This window comes from Monomorium pharaonis, chromosome 7 (genome assembly GCF_013373865.1).
Source record: "Monomorium pharaonis isolate MP-MQ-018 chromosome 7, ASM1337386v2, whole genome shotgun sequence".
Lineage (NCBI taxonomy): Eukaryota > Metazoa > Arthropoda > Insecta > Hymenoptera > Formicidae > Monomorium > Monomorium pharaonis.
The window spans coordinates 19,401,660-19,426,968 of record NC_050473.1 but is presented as its reverse complement, the minus strand read 5'-3'; the positions used below and the strand labels follow the sequence as shown (position 1 = coordinate 19,426,968).

The following is a 25,309-nucleotide window of genomic DNA, read 5'->3' as shown; positions in this document are numbered from 1 at the left end:
CATCCTTTTCCTTTATATTTTCTTCACATTTTACCGAAGGTCATCAATCACACCAGCGTCACCGTGCTTTAACGTCGAAGCTTTCCGCGAACCGCACGGCATAACTTCGTAATACCTATGACGTTATTAACTTCTCGATTCTATGTCTCTCGTCGTTGCACAGGCTTTACGAGAGTTGCGCAGTCCAGTCGCGAATTAAAACGGACCTTTTCGACTCTACAAAGCGTTAGCAGCGCTTTAGAAGAGACTAGCCTAATTGAAAACTGTTGTGTCAGCTTAACCATCGGCAGATTTTATTTGATGTTGAATGTACTGGTTTTGTTGCTTTAATTGGGAGCGTGGCTATTCCTTACTTTACGACAAGACCAAGATTTTTTAGGTGAATTTTAAGTTTTAGGTGACTTTTAAGAAGTAAACTGCGTTATTTGTTTTTTTTTTCAATTAATTATGAACATGACACAATTAAAATTCTCGTTCAAAGTCTTAGTTTATTAATTTTTATTAATAAAATTGCTAGAACAATAGCTCTCTATAAGTCTTTTTAAGTAAGTAAACAATTAAATTAAGTTACATACACAAATCTATTTTCTAAAAATATTATTTATGATATAGAGAATATTTCTTGTATCTTTTAAATCTTTTTTTTTAGAAAAGAAATTTGTCAATATCGTAAATTATTATTGTCATCGTGTATGCGGATAACACATTTTTCAATTTGCTTACGTTTGGGATAAGGGACCAGAAATAAAGCATGCAAATTTAATGCGATGGCATGCGACATATCTAAAACGTATAACGAGAGAGATTTTGATGACTATCAAATTTGTCATATCACTTTTATTAATTTTGTCATTTAAATTGCAATAGCAGAATAGAACACATTATATATGTGGTATACATCAGTACGCTGAAAAAAAAAGTATTATATCCAATAAGATATGTAGTTGTGTTAATATAATAAAATAATTATATATACATATACGCGCGCGCGCGTATGTAATTTTATAAATGATATAATTTAATGAATAAAAATTTAGTGACAATTTTAAACAAAGTTTAAAACAAAATTAATTAACAACAATTACGTATCAATTGTTTTCTTAACAATTAATTATTAACGAAATCGTTTTTACGCAATGCTGATTTTACATTTAATTGGCTCGCTCCTCTTCTAATCGAAATTTAATGCGAAAGTCGTTAATTAAAGAGAACATATGTTTCTTCGTCGAACGCTTCAATTTTTTAATCGTTACATGCACCACTTATGGTATACTAACGATGATCACATGATTCCCCCCCGCTCGTCGCTGAAAAAGAAACGAAATCGAGAGAGAACTCGTAAAAGAGACGGAGAAGAATTAACGTTCTCCGTGTTGCACCACCAAGCGCTACTTTTCGCAACGGGTAATCGCATTTACAAGCAAATGAACGTACGTATTAGCGTGCGGGAGCTAAAAAAAAAGAAAGAGAATATTGGCAAATATGTCAATGTCATAATTAATATGGCGGTTTATCATGAGGTTTTCTGGGATTTTCAATTTTATATTTCACACGTTAAACTTATACTCAAATATAAATACACTGCAATAAAAACATTTTATATTTATGTTATATAAGATTGCCCCTTCTAAAATGTTAAAATTTAACACGTTTGCTTGTTATTTTAACATATTGCTGCTGTATTAATTCAAGTAAAGTGTTAAATTACTAAAATAATTGAAAAAAAGTGTGAAAGTAACGCAATTTTTAATTTTACATAATACTATTCCTTATTATCAGTAACAGAATTTATTTGTTAATATTGACAGAAAAAAAACATTTTGAGTTTATTCTATAATATATAAGAGTGACTGTTATTTTTCTACGTAATCTCGTAACATATGTTACATTAACATTAGTGTTAAACATGTCACATGTGTTACTTTGACACAATTTTCATTAATTATTAATCATAATCATTAAATTGTTAAATTTGATTTACATTTATTTTTATGTTACAATTTAACGTAATATTTACGTTGCCGTTTAACGTATGCTTAACATGTTAAATTAACAGAAAGTTTCTGTGGACCGTCTTTGGGACATACAATATGTAATTTAAATTTAACACGTAGTTTTCATATAATATATGTATATATAAAAATATATATATTATATATAGGTATAATATATACATATATATCTAAATTAATCTGGATCATTACGCGACGTTTTATATCCGCGGCGTTCGACGCGCGTTTTATGCGGTGTCATCGCGGACACATTTCGGCGGACAGGTCGGGCGGAAACGGTGTTTTTACGAGCGGTTTTGCCGCCCGGGTTCGTCGGTCGGTAGTCCGAACACCGTCGTGCGCCGTCCGTCGACGAATGGAAGGCGCGGTTTTGCGGTCGTTTGCCGACGGCTTCGCGGGCGTCCGCTACATGTCGGGAATAAGTAAAAAGGAAAAGGAGGAAAAACCGCGGGAAAGGGTAGACGTAGGCGGACGATAGGCGCGTACACGCCTCGTCTTTTTGAGGCCGCGCGTTCGCAAGAGTATTATATATACCGGAAGGAACGTCGCAACCGTGAACGGAGGGCCGCAGCATTGATGAAATGATATGGGAAACATAATGAAATTTATACAAGTAATTAACGTGTGTGATAACGGTAATTTATAATAAATATTTAATGAAGAGAGAGAAGGAGAGAGTAAGAAAAAAAAAGAGGGAGGAAAAGAGAAGTAATTGTATTTATCTGAATTGCAAAGCTGTATTTGGACTCAAGTTATTCGATCATTCCGATTAAAAAAAGCGGAAATATTATTAAACGGTATAATGTTGAATTACTTATTATTATTATATGATTCATATCCGTATAAAAAATTAAATTATTTGATTAGAATTGTTTACTTAACTTTTTAAATAAATATAAATCGAAAGAATTCAATTATTATTTTCCGAAACAAATTCGTTACAGCTTGGGGGAAATAAATTCTTTTATTGTCTTTATAGATGTATTATTGTTAGCATCATGAATTTATTATCAATATTAGTATTATTATCAATTTAATATTGTATTATTACTATTCTTGTTGACTAAAATTGTTTTCAAAGACCGATTTATTCGCTACGCAATTTAATAAATTTGAAAATGTATATAAAAATTGTAGAAGAAATATCAATGTGAAGATCCAGCCATTTTCTATAATAAGGCTTGATCTTTAATTAATACAGTTCTTTTGGTGTAATATTATTACTCAAAGATAATACAATTTTCATAACTTTTTTGGTGTCCGTTATGATCTGTCAAAGTCAAAATTATAGCTAATGTAGATAATATTTAATATATATACGTTAATAAAACGAAAAATATTCAATTTTAAGGTTGATGAGACGTTAACATTATTACGCGCGCGGTCGTTCGTTGCAAGTCCGAGAGATAAACGGGAAGGAAGAAACGGCGAGAGAAGCTGGATCCTCTCTCCGGTGTAGCCAGAAAAAAAATCGCGGTTATATTTCACACGCCGTCGAAGTGTCGTGTGTACACGCGTGCGTGTTCGCGCGTACACGCGTGTCCTGTGCGTCTCTCCCACGAAGAACACCAACACTGCTATATCCACGTCTTTCTCGCCTTCATTTTTCACGCCAAGCTTTTTCCCTTTTATTTTTCAGGTCTCTCTCTTTCCTAATTACTTTCCACAAGAGCAAAGATGAGCTTCTCGCCTTCTCTTCCTATCCATTAATGTCATTTATAGAAAGCGACACTCTCCGGCACAATACAAAAAATTGAGCAAATAAGAGGGAGCTATAAAACTTTTAAAGTAATATTTTGTATAATACTTTAATATAGCATCACTATTTGAAATACGATTTAATTTTTATCCGTAATTAATCTACTGAACAAATTTTCATTAATTATCGTGGAAATCGCTCACCGAAGATTTAGAGATTCAGAATTTATACTTATAATTTTTTTAAGTTCTTTGTAGTTCAAAAACTGTCTGAAAACCACAACCGTCCTTCAGCGACCCTAACGAAGCAATAAAATTTAGCGGTGTCTGCGAAGGGTTAAGTACCAATACGATGTATCAGCTCTCACAGATCTTAATAGAAACTAAGTGTTGCATCGTGTGTAACAGATTTGCAACGTAGCGCATAACGTATGACATTTAAGAGTCATATTTTCTCACTGTCACCGTGAATTATGTGACGCTAGAAACAAAAAAAATCGCGTGAATTATTCCCTGGCAATACACGTCAAAATAAATTAAGTTTTTCGCTCGTCGCTACGACACGTTTGATATACGGGAAACTTTCAGTAGATCAACAAATAGTTGTAAATCTTGATCAGGTGTCATGAGAAATATTCTAGCAAATGTAGAACATGGATATTGAATCATACATTTTTCAATGCATAACAATAAAGAGTTTCTAGTATAATTTATTAAATAATAATTTTTCAATCTATTTTAAAAATATATAAGAAAACAAATACCATAAGAAAATATTAATTTATTTAATAGTGCGAGAAAAAAATTGCACGATATTCTAGCAATCAAAGTATTTAAATACAAGGTATAAAAAACGTATATACAATTTTTTTATATTTAAAAAAGAGAGAGAGAGAGAGAAAGAATCACACACACAAACAAAGAAAACAACGATGTAAAAAAGAGAAAGAAAATAAGATGATAAATTGCTAATTTTTCTAAACTAACAGATAATAAACTGATGCTCAATTTGTTAGAGACTAAAATAATGACAAAAAATCTTACAATTTGCTTTCAATTTGTCTACGAAAATGGATAATATAATAAGAAATTTTTTAAAAAACTTATACCTATCTATAATTTTTTGGTGTTTCAAGGAATAACGCAATGATAGTAAATATTTTTATTCTTTTAATAATATATTCTCAATATAAAATGGCTAAAAATAATACAATAACGCACTAATTTTTTTTGCATAGCAACATTTTTATTAAATAAATAAATAAACATGATGAATTCCGAGTAAAATAATAAACGTCATGTATGCGCGTATTCATGCATACGAATTATGTTTGTTAACTGCATAAAAAATAATACTGAATGATACTTAACAACACTTTTTTGTTTATTTTTTACTTTATTTACTTTTATTCGCTTTATATTTTTATTCCTAATAATCCTTTTATATTTATATTTTTTTTTAGCACGTTAAAATATTAATACATCAAAATAATAGAATTTAATTATGATATAATTTGAATTTTTATTATTTTAATCACTGAAAGTCAACCATGCCGCAGCTCAAGATGATGAAATCGACATATCCATAAAAATCTAAATTTATGTAAATTTTACTTTATTTAACAGTTCTCATTTTTGGTAATGACCAAGGTTTTAAGAAAAGAAAAAAAGTAAATCAATATTCTCACGTCCTCACAGACATGAGAAAAAAAAATTGACACACTTGTTCGCCATTTTACTTTCTTTTTCCCACATATATCTGCAGGAAACGGAAATAACGATTATCTGCGACAATTACGTGACCGTTAAGGCGACACTAGAACCGATGGAACGGTACCATCGGGAGAGAACGACGCGAGAAACGTCAAAGTACGTACTCTGTGTTTACACGGTGCTCGATTTTCCCCGCGATGCGATGGAAGGAAATTGGCTCCTCGGAGCGCAACGGCGACGACAAGAAGCTCCGTGTGCACGGGTAATCAAAGTCTCGTCCACTAATTGGTAAGCGGTATCATCGTCAGTGGCGGAATCGAGGCGCGGCCAATTCGTGAATATCGATCGTTTACACACCGATCAACGTTCCGCGGATTCTCGTTCTCGCGATGCGAGAGAGGATCGCTGTTACGCGAGACGCGGCGAGATAATTCCCGTGTAGATATCCCGCACGTTAACGATGACCCCGGTCGCGCTCGACTAACTCCAGGACCTCGACGTATCAATTAAGGCGAGATGAGTAGAATCAGCAGGAGAAATCCCGTTCGCGTTTCCAGCGTAGCACAGTAAGAGAGATTTGATATTGAATTGAAGATTGTGTACGTTTCCCTAATAACAATCTTCATTATATCCGGCTTAGGTTCTCTTCTCGATGTGCTGGAATTATATAATTACAGCGCATATACATATATATATATAATTATAAAGTATTAAGATATTAAATTTCAAAAAAGGGCCTGCTAGTTTAATTAATAAATCAAGGAATATTTCACAGTTAAAATTAAATAATTAACATTTGTGTGTGTGTGTGTGTGTGTGTAATTGTATAAATTATTTAATTACATACTGATCCATTTTAAGAAAGATTGGATGTCATTATATGGAAATGATGCTCCATGTTAATTTTCATATCTTTCAACTTTATTGCTAGAAGATTCTTAATGTCTTTAAAGTATTATTTATTTTATTAAATAGAGTATTATTCATTTTCTTTCAAGTAGTATTTTTGAAGAGCCTACTTAAAGCACGCCTGCTTGCTTAAATGGCCCCTTCACAAGTGCTATACTTTAATGAAAACTCTCTTTATTCATTTAGTAAAATAAATGATACTTCAATAGAGTTAAAAGGTATGAAAATTAACGCAGTATCATTTCTATACGTTAATAATAATAACATCCAATGTTTTCTTAAACTAGAACATCATGTAAAGTTTAATTAATATATTAAGATATTAAATTTCAAAGAGAGGCGCGCTGGTTTAGTACGATCAAAGGGTATTGTACAACATGCCGTACTTGCTGTAGAATAACGGTAGAGCGGAACTTGTTAAAATAACAATTGAATCCACGAAGCATCGTAACCGCGACCAACGTCAAGACAATATTAATTAGATCTCTCGAACAACGGGAGCAATTCTAAGGGAAGATTATGGTAAACGCTTGCTGCGCGAGGGCAGGGATATCTTTATGTAAGATCGCACGGTGTAAGTGTTATCGAGCGTCGGCTTTCTCGTGGCTCGCGGATCAGCGGCGGACAATTTGGAAGAACAATCGCCGGGCGCACGCGGTTCGCTAATTGCTTATGTGGAGAAACGATTATTATACGCGCCGCGTAGGAGCCGTCGGCGGAGAGAGGCGTGAGTAATCCGAGAGGGTACAGTTAGGTATCTCGCACAGGAGAGATGGAGAGAGAGAGAGAGAGAGAGAGAAGGCTGAGAGAGAAGGGGAAGCTTCTCTCACGTGCCGGGGGCCAATTCCTCAAGTTGCGCGTCGCGCTTCCAACACACGCGATTTGATCCGTTTCTTTCTTTTTTTTTTTTGAGGTAGGTTATTACCGGAGCTTTCCACGGAGCAGCTTAGGTCTTTCGAGTCTTCTCTCTCTCGGGGCTCCCCCGCCCATTTCGCTCAAGTTAAATGGAACGCGCGACCGACCATTAAATCATTTTCTAAAAGTATACATGTGTGTGCGCACGTACACTTGCGACTAACCACACGATGTACTGGAAATTGATCGCGCGATGGCGACAGAACGAATGTACACGCTATTAAAAAGCTTGGTTTCTTTCTCCCAGTAAAAAATTTTTCATATAGAAACAAATATATAATCACAATATATAATCATATATATTTATAATTTAAGGAACATATGATTATAACATTATCTCTCATTTTTCAAACAAAAATTTTACAAAAAAAGAAATTAATAAAAACATATTTCGTATAAAATTATATATATTTATATGTATTTTTTAATAAAATATTTTTTATCAGGGCTACGCAGAGATATTACTTAATTAGCAAAATTAAATTATACTTTTTTTTTAAATTTGACATCTGTGTGTGTGTGTGTGTGTGTGTGTTTAGGTTAATTTATAACAGTCTCTAACAATTAGTTTATCAACCAGGACTTTGATGTAAAAGACATGGCATCAGCAATTATTAAAACGCGTTGAAACCTGAAGAATTTAAATTATGATTTTATAGTTTCCATGCAACGTGCAATTTGATTACAAAACTCACAGGAATTTTAAATTTGCTTTTTATAAAAAAAAAACTGAAATACCGCAAAAAATTTACGTGGACATACGGGTAGCAAGAGTCGTCTTTCCTCGATCTTCTTGTTTTTTTATTAAATCTTATCGAGACGTTCATTCGTAAAAAAAGTTCTTACATTTCTCTTTAATTAATAAACACGAGTTTAATATGCACACAGCACCGCGTGTGTTGTACCTCGCACGCCTTATCGGCGGATTATTCAAGTAGACACGCTCTCGATACACGCGATTCGTCACATTTCCCATTGCGTCGTCTCAGCCGTGCTTATCCGCGTGTTGTTATCTTTCGCGATTTCACGCATGTCGGCTCGCACGTTTTCTATAATGGCTTAGACATCCGCGTCGCGGGATGTAGACTTATACAGCAACAACAAACGTGTACGTATCGCGTCGAACCTGCGCTTCCGTTACCATGTATCGTTTATACCACGCGCGCGAACCAAACGCCAAGCGAGGCCTACCGTAACTCGCGCAAGAAATCGGCACGCGTAATGGATTATGTATCGCGGCGATTTGCTAATTTCACGATTTCACGAGAAATCGATAACCGCGATAATCAATATGACCGCCGTCTAACGGTCGGTATTGCTTAAGCTTTCGCGGATGCGGGTTTTTTGTTAATAAAGTCGCTTCTTGAATATATTATCCATTTTTTTCTGAAGGGAAACTGCACTTCTCGTCATGTTGTAGTAAAGTATTTTTTTGTAAGATTAGAGGACATAAAGAGGTAAAGCGGAATGCCTCTTTAACGATAAAATTAATAGCAACAATTTTTTTACCGTCTTATTTTGTAGGGGATATTTTCTATTTTGCTACCGAGAAAATGCAATTTTTAAGAATCTTTTATAGATAAGTATTTCTACAAAATTGCTTCACTATTCGTCTATAAAAAATTCTTTTTTCGGATCCAAAGTAAAAAGAATACTCAGGTTGTTTTGGCTTCTCAATAGAATATCAGCCAAAAGTAGTCGAAATTTAAAAATTACGGGTTTCTTAGATTTGTTCTTTTTGCTCTTAATAAACAACAAAAATTTGGATGCGATTACCCAAATTTTTATCGTGAAACAGTTGCAAAGAAGACGAAATAAAACATTTGGCTTATAATGAATTTACGCAGCGAAAATGATCCTATTTTTATAAGGTCTTATAAGTAAATAACTTTTAAATGAGTAAGTGAATCCAAATAAACTTTCTCACAAATATTTGTTAGGGTTTTGTATATTAAAAAAAATTGATTTAATTCGTAATACCACTTTCTCATTAAATTTTGCAAATAACAAACATTACAAAGCACAATCTTACATAAGAATCAACAGCAAACAAAAATTAATTAAATAAAAGAATTATGCTCCAATTTTGCACAGATAAACGTGTAATAATAAAGCAGTCCATAAAATTTTTGTTATATTTTCAAATGTGACACATTCTTAACTCAATCTTGTTTCAATGATATCGTTAACTTGTTACTAATAAATTTCACTATTAACGCTACTATTATATGTATATAAAAGAAATTATTTTTCGAAACGTTTGGAATTTTTAATTTTTACTTCTGGATTATCGGAAAAAAAAAATTCGTTCAATTTTTCATATCTATCGACTTATCATCACAAATTAAACAAATTCCATTGAAAGACAGCCTCGATATAATGGTATATCTACCTGCTCCTTTTCGAGATCGACGTACCACAAAGTAGCATCCGCACGCTTCTTCCGACGCCCATGCACGAGTTCCTCACCTAGAACGGTCCGGCCGCCCGTCGAATCGCCGGCGGCGAACGGCATGCGATTGCCATGCGTGTCGGGACGTTGAGCACGAGAGCCACGAAATTACGCGGAGGGGTCCCCGATTGTCGGTCCCGTGAGAATTACCATTTCTCGGCTCAGGAATTCTCACGAGCCGCACACAAACGCACGTGTGTGCGTGCGTGCGTGCGACTCTCGCGAACTGTAACGCGTCGTCGTCGTCGTCGTCGTCGTTGTTGTTGTTGCGACGAGGGATCGAAGGGAACTCGCAAGGAGTTTATTAAATATAACGCCATTCCCGTTGCATTGAAGGACTATGAATAAAGCTGCTTCGAAAATCGAAACGTCGATAGATATTTTTAATCAGATTTCAAAGACCGAAGGCCGCGAGATATTAAAAAAAAAAAAAAAATTCGCCACTCTTTTCTCCGTTCGCTTCACCGATTGCGTTGTAACCATATTATTGCGTTTCCCAAAAATTTCTACCTTGCTCCGTAATTATTATTTGCACTTTTATTTCGCCCTGTTTATTGTTTTTTTTTTATACACCGTGCTGTGTGTATGCTTAAGCATCCTCGAGGGTATGTGATATTACCGAGAGCTACTGCATTATGTATTACTTGTGTACGCATACCAATCAGATTTGGTCAGTAATGTTGACACGCGCGCCGTGAATTATGCTCGCGGTAGACCAAAATTTGTTTTCAATCGTCGCATTAATAATTTATCGCGAGTTTAATCCCGAGTAATTAAGGGATTTCTAACCGCACTGTAAAAAATTTTTGTAAAATTACAATTATAATAGTGGGTAATTTTGAGACCAACTATAATAATAGTTGTAAATTTTTATGTGTATGTAATATTTTATTTGTATATAATATTTCGCAATAATTTCTTAGTTTGTTTTTTACACTTGTGTGTACACCGTAAACAAATTTATGACATATTAAATTATTTTTACTTGTATATTATAGACACGAGGAAATTTACAACTATAATTATAGTTGGTCTCAAAATTACCCACTATTATAGTTGTAATTTTACAAAAATTTTTTACAGCGCGGCTGGAAATGTTTTTTTTTTGTTTTTCAAGTATATTACCCCGATTAGTCATTCTGCAGTGACAAGTATTGAATCTAAGTGGACGCTAATTAAGACACAAACGCCCGTGCAATCGTACAAGCGTCACGTGCGGTAACGTTTCCGGTGGACATGCACACAGCACGCGTGAACTTCTGCGGGATTATCCGCGTTCTGTATGTAAATGTCGGTCACCAGTGTGCGGAAACACACGCGACGGAAATTAATAGCATCGACCGAAGCTCCCTGATTGCAATTTCGAAATGGGGACACTCGAAATCGGACGAAGGGCCTGGATTGAATGTGCGAGTCCGTCATCGCGAAACACGACGCCCGGAGTGCTGCAGCCGGGGAAACAATATGCGATTAACCCTGTGTTTGCCCTCGCGCATTTCCAGAGCTAATTTTCCTAGCTCGTGAATACACACAAGACCACTAACTGATGATCGCGTTAACAAATCTTCAAAGGTTAAATTGATTTCACAGTTGCGAGCCTTAAATTTTCTAAAGAATAAAGAGTGATTCGTATGAAGCTTAATCTCAAGAGAGCGGGATAATTAAGTTACTGTGATTGTCGAAACGTCACAATTAAGGCGCTAAATTACTTGTTAGGTCAAATGAAAGCTGGGAAAGCTTAGAATTGCAGAGTTTAAAATTTATAATATAGTTGAAATAAAACGATGAACGAATTGCGCGCAGCACAATAAAAATTTGGCAATAGAATAGAAATTTGCGCTTTTAATTCAGTATTCACTGACAAACACGGCATTGACAGACACTGCAAATTATCGGCGTTATAATTTGATGATCGCTAGTGTGACCGATTGTTTCGCGAAGCTGTGATTATTAGCGAATCACGTGTATAATATCTAGTCATTAAATTCTCTTCCGTACAATTTCCATGCGTTTCGTCTAGAATCCGGATAATCCATTGAATAAAAATGTCGGTTAATACGAAGATGTTGTATGACGTCAGAGATCTCTATTGTATTTCTGATAAAGTCGATAGAGATATTTCGACGATGGGAATCGTGGAATATTTTACGAGACCCCTGTTTTATTTTTCCAGGGAGGAAGATTCGCGTGTGAATAATTCGTGGCACTGGGAAAAATTGTAGGAAATAGAAATATTTCTTTGGAAGCTATATTTGAAGGAAAGATGCAAAGAATGTTTTAAATAAGTAAATTTTGTGTAATTAATATAAAAAAGCAAATAGTATTTGGCATTTATATATAAATTTATTTAAAATAAGACACATATTTTATATTTCGATAGATAAATTAGTTTTCTCTATTTTTTTTTATTTACTATTTTCTATTTGTTAAGATGACAAAGAAAACAGTAAATAAACAACAGAAAATAGTAAAAACTAATTTCAATCTACGACATTGAAATTTAAAATAAATATTGTATTTCAAGTAAATGCTTATAAAATTTTAAATACTGTTTACTTTTTTAATATTAACTTTAATATACTTATGTCAAATAATATTTTTCAAATTATTTCAAATAAATATTTATCAATTTCATAGCCCCCTATTCAATTTTCCCACTTTCGAATAATTTCATGAATTTTCTAATATTCTTATGCCAAATTGAAAAATATAGTACATTAAAATACATTTGTTTCCTAACTCCCAGCGTCTTCACCGTGAAATATTGCCGTATTTATTTGAGTCTTGATTAATAATTGTGATACGTCTGGATATAATTAATATGTATCATCAGAATCCATTAGTTTAACAAAATTCTATAAGCCCACAACATTTTACTTGTACTTGTAATTGACTGTTTATTGTAATCTTAAATTAAAATAAAGACAACTTTCTAGACTCATAGCGATTTCTTATAATCCAATAATTATTTTAAAATCACTATTATTTTTTAATACAAATTTAAAAAATATTGATCTCCGTGTTTATACTTCACGTTTTGAATTAAATGTAGTCGTTTCAGTTTCATCGAGGATGAGATTTTCATATCAAGCATGTAAAAATGTTACGAGCTTAGACATACTTAGCAGTTTATATGCGCAACGTAATCCATTAGAGGCATATTATGTCATTAAGATTTGGAAGCGCATGATAAGATCATCGTTAACGAAGCCATCCAATATCAGCTTACTCTTCAATCATCGGAAAGGTTTCCTCCCCTCCTCTCTCTCTCGCCCCAATTAATCTACTAATTTAAATGCAATCTTTATCAGACACGATCTTTGACAGTGCATCAGCCGCAGATCGATAGTAATTACGGTCGTCTACGACGGAATGTAATTGAAGTATCATCCGGGACAACGTAGTTGGAAAATAAATCCAGTATGAAGCACTCTCTCGACCTCCTTCCTCTCTTGTTCGGCAATAATCTTTGCCGCGGAAGAGCTCGACACGGCAGCGTTGCAGCCCTGATGCGACTCAAGGATGGACTGTTACGCATATTACGGTTACTTTTTTATAACGGAAATAACGGAAGCGCGAGTACGAGCAGCTCTCTCCCCTCCCCTTCTCTGTTAAACAATAGGAACGAGTGTATCTCCATTTTCTGCTCGTATGACCTACACGACGCAGCCAAAGTGAAGAAATGATCCAGGGATTTTTGTATTCGAATAGAGTGAAAATTGTTTAATTTCTTCTGTCCGTAAAATCGGAAACCTTTCTAAAAGTTGGCAATTTTTTCTGGACATGTTCAAAATAATTACAATGGGGATTTCTCGGGATCGGTTGGCCCGCATAAGAACAAAGCAATCTGTAATCCAATTACGCTGTTGTCTCAATTCTGAAATCTCGATTATTTTTTTCAATTTATCTTTGTTAGTTGATTTTTTTAATTGGCTGTGTCAATCAATCGATGGCTCAGTAACCGAAATTTATTGCGAGTTCTATCCGCTTTTCTCTTTTCTCGTCATTTAATTTTGTTTAATTTAATTAACAAACCGGAACGTAACGATATAAAATCAACGATAATTAATATCTTTTTATTTTTTATTATGACACATTTTTTAAATAATTTTGTGTGTGTGTAAATTAATCTGTACCTTAAATAAAAAATTATTACTTTCCATCGTGTTTTGCGTAGAGTTTACAATCTAATATAACATTTTACAATCTAACGTTCATGTAAACGTCGTGAGAGAATTACGTGGACACAAGTTTATGAGGCAAGAACGCAAAACTATTAGTGGCGTGGACGATTACTCCATCGTAAACGCTGGCACAACTCATATGGACGTGTACAGCGACCATACCAGCTCAACGTAGTTAATCGAAACGATTAAAACCGGTCTCGTATTGCCAAGGGTCATCTTTATGCTCATAGATATTATAAGGGAACCAACGATGTCTTAAAGTTTTCAAGGGAAAAAAATCAATCTAAAACCGATGTTTTACTTAATTAAATTTTTATGGAATAAACTATCGATTATATTGTATTACATAAATGTGATGGAAAATTATTTACAGTAAGGGTTATAGAAAAAAAGATATTAAATTTTAATGGATTCCTTAACATTTAAAAAAGTCAATTACATCTCTTCTGATTTCTCTAAAAAAGATGTAATTAAAAAATACTGTTAAAAGACATTATCTAATATATTAAATATTATTTAATAATATTCTTGTTACAAAATATATAAAATAACTATATAAAATTTTAACTTGTCTTTAAAAAAAGATAATGCATTTACATCATTTTAAACCCTCAAAAAAATGCTAGTGGAAAAAATTAAAAGCATTAAAATTTTATCAAATAATTTTACGTCATCGTAAGTGCCATACTGAGAAAAAAATGTTAATTTAACTAAATTTTTCAACTTTATAAAACTTCTTCAATTTAAGTATTTAACTTAAATACATGAAATATTTGAACTCCAATCTAACTATTTATATATTTGATTGAAATACATAATGAGTTGAACTGAAAAATTTAGTCAAATTAACAACATTTTTTCCTCAGTGCAGAATTCAAAATATGTTGTATAAAAAAAAAAACTCAACAATCCTGATAATAAACACACTTTATAAAAATTTTGTATTATTATAACGAATAAATTTTATATTAATAAAAAAGTATTTGTTTACGTTATACGTGACTACGACTGTTCCACTTAATCGAGATGTGACGTGCATGTAAGAGCGAACAGGAAAATTGCGTACCGGGCAAGGGTGCAATCGTTATGCGAAATATACGTGCTTCCAGTTTGCAAGAGGATGCGGAAGATGATGCCGCGATGATACTGGATACCACCTCGCAAACTGCGATTAGCAGGGAACGACCTCATACCTGCCGATCCTTATCGCGGCCGATCGTCGAACGCCTCTACCTTGCCGGTCTATTACGGGTTCGGAGATGTGAAATACTAGGCGCACGGGGTGAACGTACAGTTTTCGATGCAGTTTAACGGTAGGCAGGCGCGAAAGCATTGCCGACGTTTTTATTACTACTCTGGAATCGCCTGGATCGAGGAAACGTATGTGAGAAGGTGTTTTGCGGTCAATGAGCGACAAATAAGCGTTCACGGAATTATAGGGATAAACATGTAATTATTATAACACGAAGGATTCCAACTCATTAAAAGTAAGTAAAAAAAAATTTTTAATACAAAGAAAATTTGTGAAGATATATATATATATATACATACATATAAATAATATGTTTAGATTTCATTATAAAGATTAACAAAAAACAATTTTTTTTTCAAATCAATAAAAGAAAATAATAAACCGTCTCTGCAGTTTGTAGAATTTTACAATTTAAAAGTTTTATAATTGTAAAAAATGTTATTTTAATCTTATGCCTTATATTGCGACTATGAAAAAGTTTTATTCTATTCAAAATTAAAAATATTGTTCTTAAAAAAAACTTTTCCGGTTAAAAAGAAATTCGTATTATATTTATATGTGAAATATCTAATTACATAGAATTTATGTAGAATTTCTAGTTACGTTATACATAATTATAATTTATTAGAATATTATACATGTATGTATTTATTAATTTCTTTTTCTTTATTAAAATTTATATTTCATAAATCTCATAATATTCTGAAATAAAAAATCTTTGCTAAAGCAAATTAATATTTTTCAAACGTTCTATTCGTACTGATACGTTTTCATCCCGTTTCTTTTTCATCCGTTGCAGAACATAACTTCAGATAAGGCAGATTTGCTTTCAATGCGATTCAGCAAGAGGCAAAGAACAAAACCACCGGTCGTTGATATCGGTTCCGCTGGCAATCCGCCGATGTTCATAAATCAGCACGAGGAATACGTGGGGGATAATGACGAGGGACGAAGACGATGATGAAGAGTCTACGTAGAAGCGTATGGATGTTACCATCGGGACAACTGATACAGCAGGCGATCGGGAATTTACGACGCGCGATACTATCGAAATGGAAAGTTATAGACTGTCTTTAGAATTGCGGAAGGTTTACAGCCCTAGCTGGTGTGCCTGATAATCAGTAAAATTGAGTGACAGTTGGAAAATTGGACACCTGGCCTTACAACGAGGCGATAGAACTATTAATACGGAAAACTTCATTATTCAGAGAAAATGTATGATAAACGTTTAAATATACGAATAATAATAATAATAACGTAAACAATGATTATTTTCTAGTAAATATAATATAATCTAAAATAAAATATAAATAATGAGAATATGGACAAAGCATATTCATAATTATTTGTTGTATTCCATAACTTTTCTATTTCTCTTTATGTGCAATAATTTAAGAAGGAATACAAAATAAAGACATTTTTGTATTTTTATACTATTAAACATTGTCTTTTTTTTTTCTAATTCATGTTAGAAACTTAAATCTAGAAAATCGGAATTTCTGGCGAAAAAAGAGGAAGATGATTATTTATTATATGTATATAATTAAAAAACATATATATATGTAAGAGCAAAAATGTTGGAGAATCTGTATGGGAGTGTCTTAAGCGATACGGGCGAAGCCGTCGATACGACAGGTGATTGAGAATTTATAGGCTGCGATACTATCGAAAAGGAAAGACTGCGCTTAGAATCACGGAGTGTTTATGGATCATATCGCGATGATTTCCAGACACAATCTCTTTACGTTCAACTCGCGTTCTCTAAGTCGCTATCAAAAGGGATACAGGCTGTTATAGATTTATGATTAAATGATTATAATATTCAAAACCGCGATAACTGAATCTAAACTGAGTTATCCCGAAGTAATATTCTATTTGCATCAATTTTCCGTATCCATCTATCAACCGAAGAAAAGAAATTTCTTTAAATACTTAGCCCTGAAGCCTGATAGTATTATATATTTTACGTTATAACTGTTACGACGTTTTTACGAAGATGATACAGGAAAGGGGATTGTGACGTTATGAGATAGCCCTGATATTGCAGCGATTACGTGACTGATGTATTAAAAAATATCAAATTCTATATCCGAGGTCTCCTCGTTCTTTATCTTCATAATGCATCGTGCGACGAAACGTCGGAATTAAATACCGACGTAAGGAAACCCAAGGTGTGAGTGAAATATCGAGGCGGAGTAATGGTATTCGTATATAATGACAACTCGTCGAATATCTGTATTTGTTCATCACGTGTGCTTGTAACTGCGTAATAATTATAAGTGACGGCGAGAGACATTTTACTTTTAACACTTTGACGGTACGAGAAATGGCGATAATCGATTTTCCATCCACTAACGACTATTCCTCCCTAGTAGGACGATACATTGGCAGTACATTGGCTAATATTGGCTAAACATTGATTATATTGGGAATGCATTGGTCAACGTTTTCCCAATGTAACGCCAATATTGGTTCCATAAAATATTGGTTCCAAATTAGAATGCAATTAATGTCCAATATTGAACCAATATTATTGCCTTAGACAAATTGGCTAAATAAGGTAAAGAGTCTACTTTACAATATTGGACCAATATTAGGAATATTGCCTTTATATTACTTCCCAATATTGCGTCAATGTTTTGTACTATTAGGGCTCGGGCTATGCTGACGATGAGAAACGTTTTTTCGTACGTTTCAGGCAAAACATATTCTACTCGCTAAGTTATTATTGGATTAATTTCTTCTGCACATACAGTTTTAACTTTATGAAGTTTATCCGGAGGACCTTTTTCGTAAACCTCGGATTACAATGATTCAATTAAAAAGTCATGTCGTCTAACGATAAATTGTAGTACGTTAAAGGATTGGATTCGAGGTTAAATAAAGGCCTTTGTGTGACGTGTCACGCGTGAGATTTACACGGAGCTTCGTATAATTCAGTGTCAGTTGCCACTACATCGCGTCGACGCTGTACGTCATTAAGCCTCCACTGAATAACGATGAAGCATCAGGATAATCCAGCGAGAGAGATTGTCAGGCTTGATGGAAATCGCGGTTGCTTTCTTTCCGGAACAGAAATAGCCGCCGCGAACTTTATCTGCGCAAACACGGGGAACACCATTACGCTGCACAAACTTTTAGTAGCGTAATAAAAAGGATAAAAAAATTTTTTTTTTATTTACGTTAGTGTTGATAAAAAAAATATGCACAAATTATTCAAATCAAGTTTGTGAGAGTTTAATAGATTTATTTTATAAAAATTATGTTCTTTTTTTTTAAGTAAATAATTTCTTCCTCCTTTTTGTTTTCGTACGCAGAAAAACGGCCGATCTTAAAGTTTTCCTCATTTTTGAAATTAAAATCGCGAGCTGCGGTATCTGCATATCCTACGCACGATGCGTTAAAACGCCTGATTACAAGCCTGCGATCTTTAATTACAGAGGCAGGAAGATCGATCGTTTATGAAACTGGTATCTAAACCATTACGTGCTCCTTTCAATTTTCTTATTAAGCTCGTAACTCGAAAGATTTGCGATTGCACCATATATGTGCGTTCACAAGGCAACCGACAGGCTCCTCGCATGTTTTATCAGTTAGTCATCCTAATTAAATAAGATATCGATACCACGGAGTTAGGCTTAAGTTTTGACGTTAATGTGGGACTTACCAACGAGACGGATCGCTGCTGAAGCTTGAGACCGAGGTCCTCTTTTTCGTCCCCCCCGCAGTCGGTCGTATAGAACAGCACGCTCTTCTTAGATCCCCTGAAATCAACCCTCGTTAGTGTCTCCTAGGACGAAGGAGGGAGGAGGGGGGGAAAGGGTCTTGTGCCTTTAACTCTCTAAGCCCACTTTGCGAGACAGGAGAACGCGAGCTGGAATTCCGCGGTATAATCTGATTAGATCGAGGACCATAATTCGATCGATAATCCGATCGGACATCCTCCTCTCACGAGGTCGCCGTCACGACCGACAATAACCACGGTGGCGAATGATTTAGAAGAGGTTTCGATATAACAAGCGCGGCGGGAGCGCTTGCGGATTTGTTATATTTGCTGCATGCGTGAAATTCTACTTAAAACGAAAACCTACTCGAGAAAGAAGGATAAGCTTATGTGATTATACGCGCAATGATTCTAATGTCGCATTATGACTCTCGGATAATCTTGCCTGAATAAGGAACGACGGTGAGATGTGGCACACGGAGAGAATTTTCTCTTAAAAATTATCCCGAAAATCATGGTAATTGTGAAACAATGTAAACCTTGAAGAATTTTAGTATATTTTTAACAAAATTTACTAAAATTTTAATAAAATTTGACAAAGTATAAGTTTTAGTAAATTTTAGTAGAAGTATAGTAAAATTTAAGTAAATTTTGCTAAAAGTACAGTAAAATTTTTTCAAGATTTACGTTGTCACATAATTACCACGATTTTCAGGGTAGTTTTTTAAGAGAAAATTCTCTCCGCGCACATTTAGCAACATTTCCTACGACGTTTTTCTTAAACACTCTCTTAGCGAACACCCGTCCTAACAATTTCTCGAGCTGCAGCGACGAGGGGCAGCTGATAAAAACGACCCCCGCGCCGTGCCGGTCGTTTTCGACTTATACTCCTCAATTACGTGCTATAAATCAAAGCACGATCAACGCCCGCCCTGTCGCAAGGCGATTAAGCTCTCGCTGGTCCGCGCGGCGTGCACTTATGGTAATCGTACCTGAGCGCCTTCCCATTACGGTTGAAGGGCTGATGTTCGGCGAGCACGGGCGAATCCGTGTAGCACCGGCTCTCGCTCATAGCGACGACTACGACGGCATCGCAGCAGCTCTTCTCAATCGGCCCGTCACATTGGCATCTGCAAGAAGGGGAGACAAAAGTTACGCTCGCTTGCGAAAACGGGAATTTCCAGGTTTACAATCCGCGACAGGACGGATTGTTTGTCCGCGCGTTGCTTTTCAAGAGTAAAACTCTTATAGTCGATCTTGCTTTTTAATTCCTCGTCGTTTGTATGGGAAGAACGATTTAGCTGGATACAGATTTGCAAATAATTTTCTAAATTACCAGAATAATGTAGAACGTTCAAATTGATTGCTAGAATGTAAAGACCTTTTTAGAACGAATTATTTGCAGCATCTGTAATTTTTTATAGATATTTCAGCAAAATGGTTCCCTCCGTGAATTTCATAATTTATCTCTTTGGTTTTATTTCTAAAGAATAGAATACTTAAAAAAAAAGGTTAGAGCAAAAGAACTAGAAATTAAAAAAACTAATTAATAAAAAAAATGCAGTCTCTTTTGATAATTCTCTCTTTCTTTCAATCGCTCGTGCATAAAAAAATAATCACTGCCTCGGTTTTCATTTAACCTCATGATTATCAGGCACGATTACGCTTTGCATTGTCGTTGTCGTGTTCGCGAGGAAAAAAAAAAGTGGTTCCGGCCGGGATCGAACTGGCGACCTTCTGCGTGTAAAGCAGACGTGATGACCGCTACACCACGGAACCCTCTGCGGTCTTCGGTCCACGTAAAGTAAGTGTGGCCCGGTGTAACGCGCGTGTCGACGGTACGCATGGATTTCACGCGGAAACCCAAGGAAACTCCCCGCGACACCCAAGTCTCCTCCGTCGCGTCCGGCTCGACGATTGTTGGCGCGGACGCAACCCACGCAACAGTTTCAATCCCAACGGCCTCGCGCTTCGTCTGAATCTCGACTCCCCGAGTGTCTCGAGGCGCCGCCGGCCATCGGGAGGCGATCCCGCTGCGCGTGCAACCCACGCATCTCTCTCACGCGGGTATTTAAACAGGAACTATAAAAGCTAGGAGTTTTAAAAGAACTATAAAACTTTTCCCGATCTGGCTGATTATAGATGATGAAATTCAAGTTTCTCTTTCTGATGTCAAATTCATAGACGTTACTCAGACAACACAATGTCTAATCTCGGGACGTAAGACGTCTTGAAGACGTTTTTAAGATCTTTTAGTTCTTTTTTTTTTTTTTTTTTTAAGATGTCTAAAAGGCGTCTTTAAAACGTCTTATGTCCCGATTTTAGACATTGTGCTGTTCGGGTACGAAAGAAGATATCTTGGGTTTTTTTGAAAATGGATGATTCTTTAAATAATTTATAATTTCCACCAGAGTTCGGAATATAGAAAAAAAATCGCCGATATATAATTTTGAAATTAGGCTATATTTCTTCAACGAAAACTAAAAAGAAAACTTTAGAAATATAAATACAAATTAGAAAGTATCCTCTGTCGGATGATATGGCAGGCTTTATAATATCGTTTTGAATTTTGCAGTAATTAAGTTTATTTAAAATAAGAGGGTAATAAACTTTAAAACTGGCGTAGCATGTTACATTTTTCTTTTCTCTTCTTTTAACATAAGTTTACAAAATACATGTACAATACTTTAAGTTAAAGTATATGAGGACTCCCAGAAGCCTTTCACTTCGATGTAAAACCTTTTTTGTCGATTGATGCAAGATGCAACATGTAGCGCGATATTATAAAAAGTTACTCATAAATATAGAACTTATAATATGTTGTGCATTCATCCAGTATTTTTTACTTGTATTCGTCGATAAGACGAACTATTATGTAGAATTGTAGATAATAGTTTGTCTTATCAATAGAACTGTGCCAGTTAACGCCTATTTTATGTAAAAAAAAAGAGAAAAATAAAACAATTTTGAAACAAACACATGTAACATGATCTAATATTATCAATAATATATGTATATTATTGTTCATATATATATATATATATATATATATATATATATTTAACAAATTTTTATACTAAAAATTACTATGGTAAATAGTAAGCAAGGACCAAGGAAGAAATTATGAAAAATTTTCACTATGATTCTCATCAAATTGCTATAGTATTGATACTACTTATAATTCTCAGAAATTTCTTCTTATAGTCCGTGGTCACTATCGTACATAGAAATATTTAATATAAAATTTCGTCCGTGTACAAACAGAGTTTCTATCTGACATAAGTTGCAAGTCTAAAGTTTACGCAACAATATCGGAATTTCAAGAGATGTCGCAATTGACGTCTCAATCTTCTTCCAATTGCAAAAAGTAAGTTTCAAGGCAAGGTAAGAAATACTTCTGCTCGTTTTTTCTTATGCTAATATTTAATGGAAACGAATTATATACGCGTCTAAGTAGCGTACGTAATACGAGATACATTGTCGGTTCGGTGCCTGCAAGTAAAGGAAATTGCGGAGCGTGGAGAGGCGTTTATTAGGAGATACCCTTCCGGACAAGAACCCTACCAAGTATTGATATTCGTAAATGCATTAAGCAACCGTACACAATGGCTGACTGATTTGCATAAGTTATGTGCGAGAAAGTTCATTCCTCCGCCTACGGCGGCAATCCATATGTGTACGCGCGTGCTCGCGTGTACAACCGAGTCACGAGCACGCGACACGTTGCGTGCGCCGCCGGATCGGGCGAGTTGTTTGCAGCCGGCGCATAATCAGATGCACCGCGCAATTTTAAGAGATTCTTAAAACAAAGAGACACGATCGGATTTTGCCGCATCCTCGATGTATGCGATTTGAGAAATTGTTCTTGGAGACTTATTTCATGAAATAAGTCTCCAAAAAAAAATTACTTTAGTAATAAAGGTAGTACTTTATAGCTGAATTTTTTCTTATATTCACCATTATTAACTTTAGACCGTATACAGCAAAAAAAAAAGAAGACAACAAAATGGTCATTTGAATATTTTTCTTTACTTGAACCCTTGTGCCACTTGTTGTGCCGGGCTTGAGCAGAGAAACTCCCTTAATGAAAGCTTTCTACGAGAGAGATTTTTTAAAATAATACTTCGTAAGAAATTGTATTATGTAATTCTATTATATAAATATGTTTTATTAAAAAACTTATGAAATCTTTTTCTAGTAAAGTTATAAGATCGCTTTCATTTTTGACGAGCGCTTTGATCAAAAATTAATGTTCAAAAACTTTGTGAATTAAATAAGAAACAAATCCTTTTTTAGCTCTAAAAAATATTTAGATTTTCAATTCAACGCAAATTCAAATTGTTTAATGTTATATTCATATTTTCCGTAATAAAAGCACATGTCAAAACTTGCATGAGAAAGCGAATTGATGTAGCACGTGTCAGTAAGTATATATAACAAGCACAGCGTGTTATAAGCTTAAATAAATGAATAAATTACATAAACAATAATATCTGATGTGAAGGGAGTCGAATATGCGCTTTCCGCGTATTCGATTTCAATTAGTAAATTACACAGCGGCATAACCAGATTCATTTATGCATGAATTTGTTTTAATTCAGCCTCGATTTTCCCTGCTCATTATCGACGAATTACGTTATCGTAACATATATGTGTATTGATATCATGTGTGCTTCTCAAACTGCGACTAATTGCGAGTGTTATCTAATGGCCTTGATCGGCTGCTCGTAATGACAAGAATACACACTTCGCGAGAGAAACATCAATAGAAACACGATAATGATCGTATATTACACATCGACGACGCGCGTATGAGGCTTTATGAGTTGGATCAGCCGACTGCAACGCGTTTCACGCTGTCGTAGGTCGCTTTAAAATAATAGTGCTGCCGGCGCGAATGAACGAGCGATTATGCCTGCGATTCTATCCAAACGGAAATAGGTTTTGATAAAAGATTGATGCAAAGCGGGTTTATTTAAAAGATTCCCGTATATAATTATTTCTATTTTTGAAATCTTTATTTATCAGATGTTTACGTATTATATTTTTTATGTAAAATATTTCCTAAATTTTAAATTTGAAAATTTTAATTTTCATAACGTTTTTGTTGAAAATAAAGATAATCCACGCTATGAATATATATTATACGTAATTTATCGTCGCACAAATAACTATATACATATAGATACTTTATTACATAGGATGTGCCATTCTTCGTGTATTATATTTTATCGGCAGACTTTTTAAAGATCAATTTAAAGATAAATTCTTTTATGAAGTGGAGATGGTTTTTTTTCGCAAATTAAGTTTCAGGCAACCAAGTAGATACCAAGTTTTATTACTTTTAGGTGTAGTTATTTTATTAAAATTAAGTTACAAAATAATATTATATAAATATAGATAAAGATTGAAATGTTGCAATAAACAGTGGCCTCTTCGCTAAGGAAAAATTAACTCTAAATTAATTAAAGTATTTATAATTAAAAAATAATGTATATGTACGTTTTCGTTTTCTGAATATATGTATAACGCAATAAATTATATCATAAAATTAATGATATATTATGTTAATAATTAATTTTAATAATGCAAACATTTTTTAAGAGCTTACTTTCCTATTACACATCTATTTTTATAATACAACCTCATTTTAAACGATCGTAGCATTATTAGTCAAGAGAAGCGAGTTTAACGAAAAAAAAATATGTATAAAGCAAACAATTAGCGATAAATGATAATTATACGGTTAAATGTAACGTTCCAGCGCGTTAGAAGTGCAAATTCCTATGAAATTTCAATTTTGATCAAAAACAACGGTAATATTCGCTCCAATTGCTGCGGTAATTATTAACTAAAATAATAACTGATGCTATAACCAGACTTCACTTGCATGCAATATTGATTGGTACCATGAAATATTATATTTCACCGCGTATACATAGCCACGCGGCGGCGATAATACGTTATGAAAGGCGTTCAAGAAGGCTGAATTATACCCGAGCAAGATCCGTGACGAAGTTATGACGACTACACACAGCTGTTCGTCAGGTGCGCAGTCAGCCTATCAAGCAGGAAACTTCCTCGCGCGATGAGTACTCCTTGGAATTTTGGGTGTTACGGATTTCTGCTTCGGTGCCCGTTGAAAATTGTAGAGGAAGATAAGTCAGCTAGGCTCGAACTTTGTTTGTTATTCTTGTTGATAAAACCAAAGTTCATTCTTATATTAAAAAATATAAGTATGTATACGTAAAAACGATGAAGAAATTTTGCTCTAAAAAGCAATTAATGTCGCGAGAAATTCGTTATTCATAATTGGAAACAGAGACAGATAAAATAAATGCATTTCCAACACGCAATGTTTGAACTCGAATATCTGGTTACAGCATAGTGCGAGAAATCGAAATCCAATTAAATTAAATTAAAGTAATCTTATTAAATACCATGAAT

General features: G+C 34.3%; 1 protein-coding gene and 1 non-coding gene across 2 annotated transcripts in view; both read right to left on the bottom strand.

The window, feature by feature from the left end:
• The window catches only part of LOC105830436, a 95,817-nt gene that overhangs the window by 35,518 nt on the left and 34,990 nt on the right, over positions 1–25,309 (bottom strand). Inside the window, exons 2-3 of the mRNA XM_036290340.1 lie at positions 19,855–19,992; positions 18,806–18,902 (exon numbers count right to left, since the gene is read on the bottom strand). Of these exons, the coding sequence (XP_036146233.1) occupies positions 18,806–18,902; positions 19,855–19,934 (177 nt within the window). The 5' untranslated portion in view covers positions 19,935–19,992. The remainder of the gene's footprint in view (positions 1–18,805; positions 18,903–19,854; positions 19,993–25,309) is intronic.
• On the bottom strand, positions 20,569–20,641 carry Trnav-uac. Its single transcript has one exon. It is a non-coding gene; the product is annotated as a tRNA-Val (tRNA).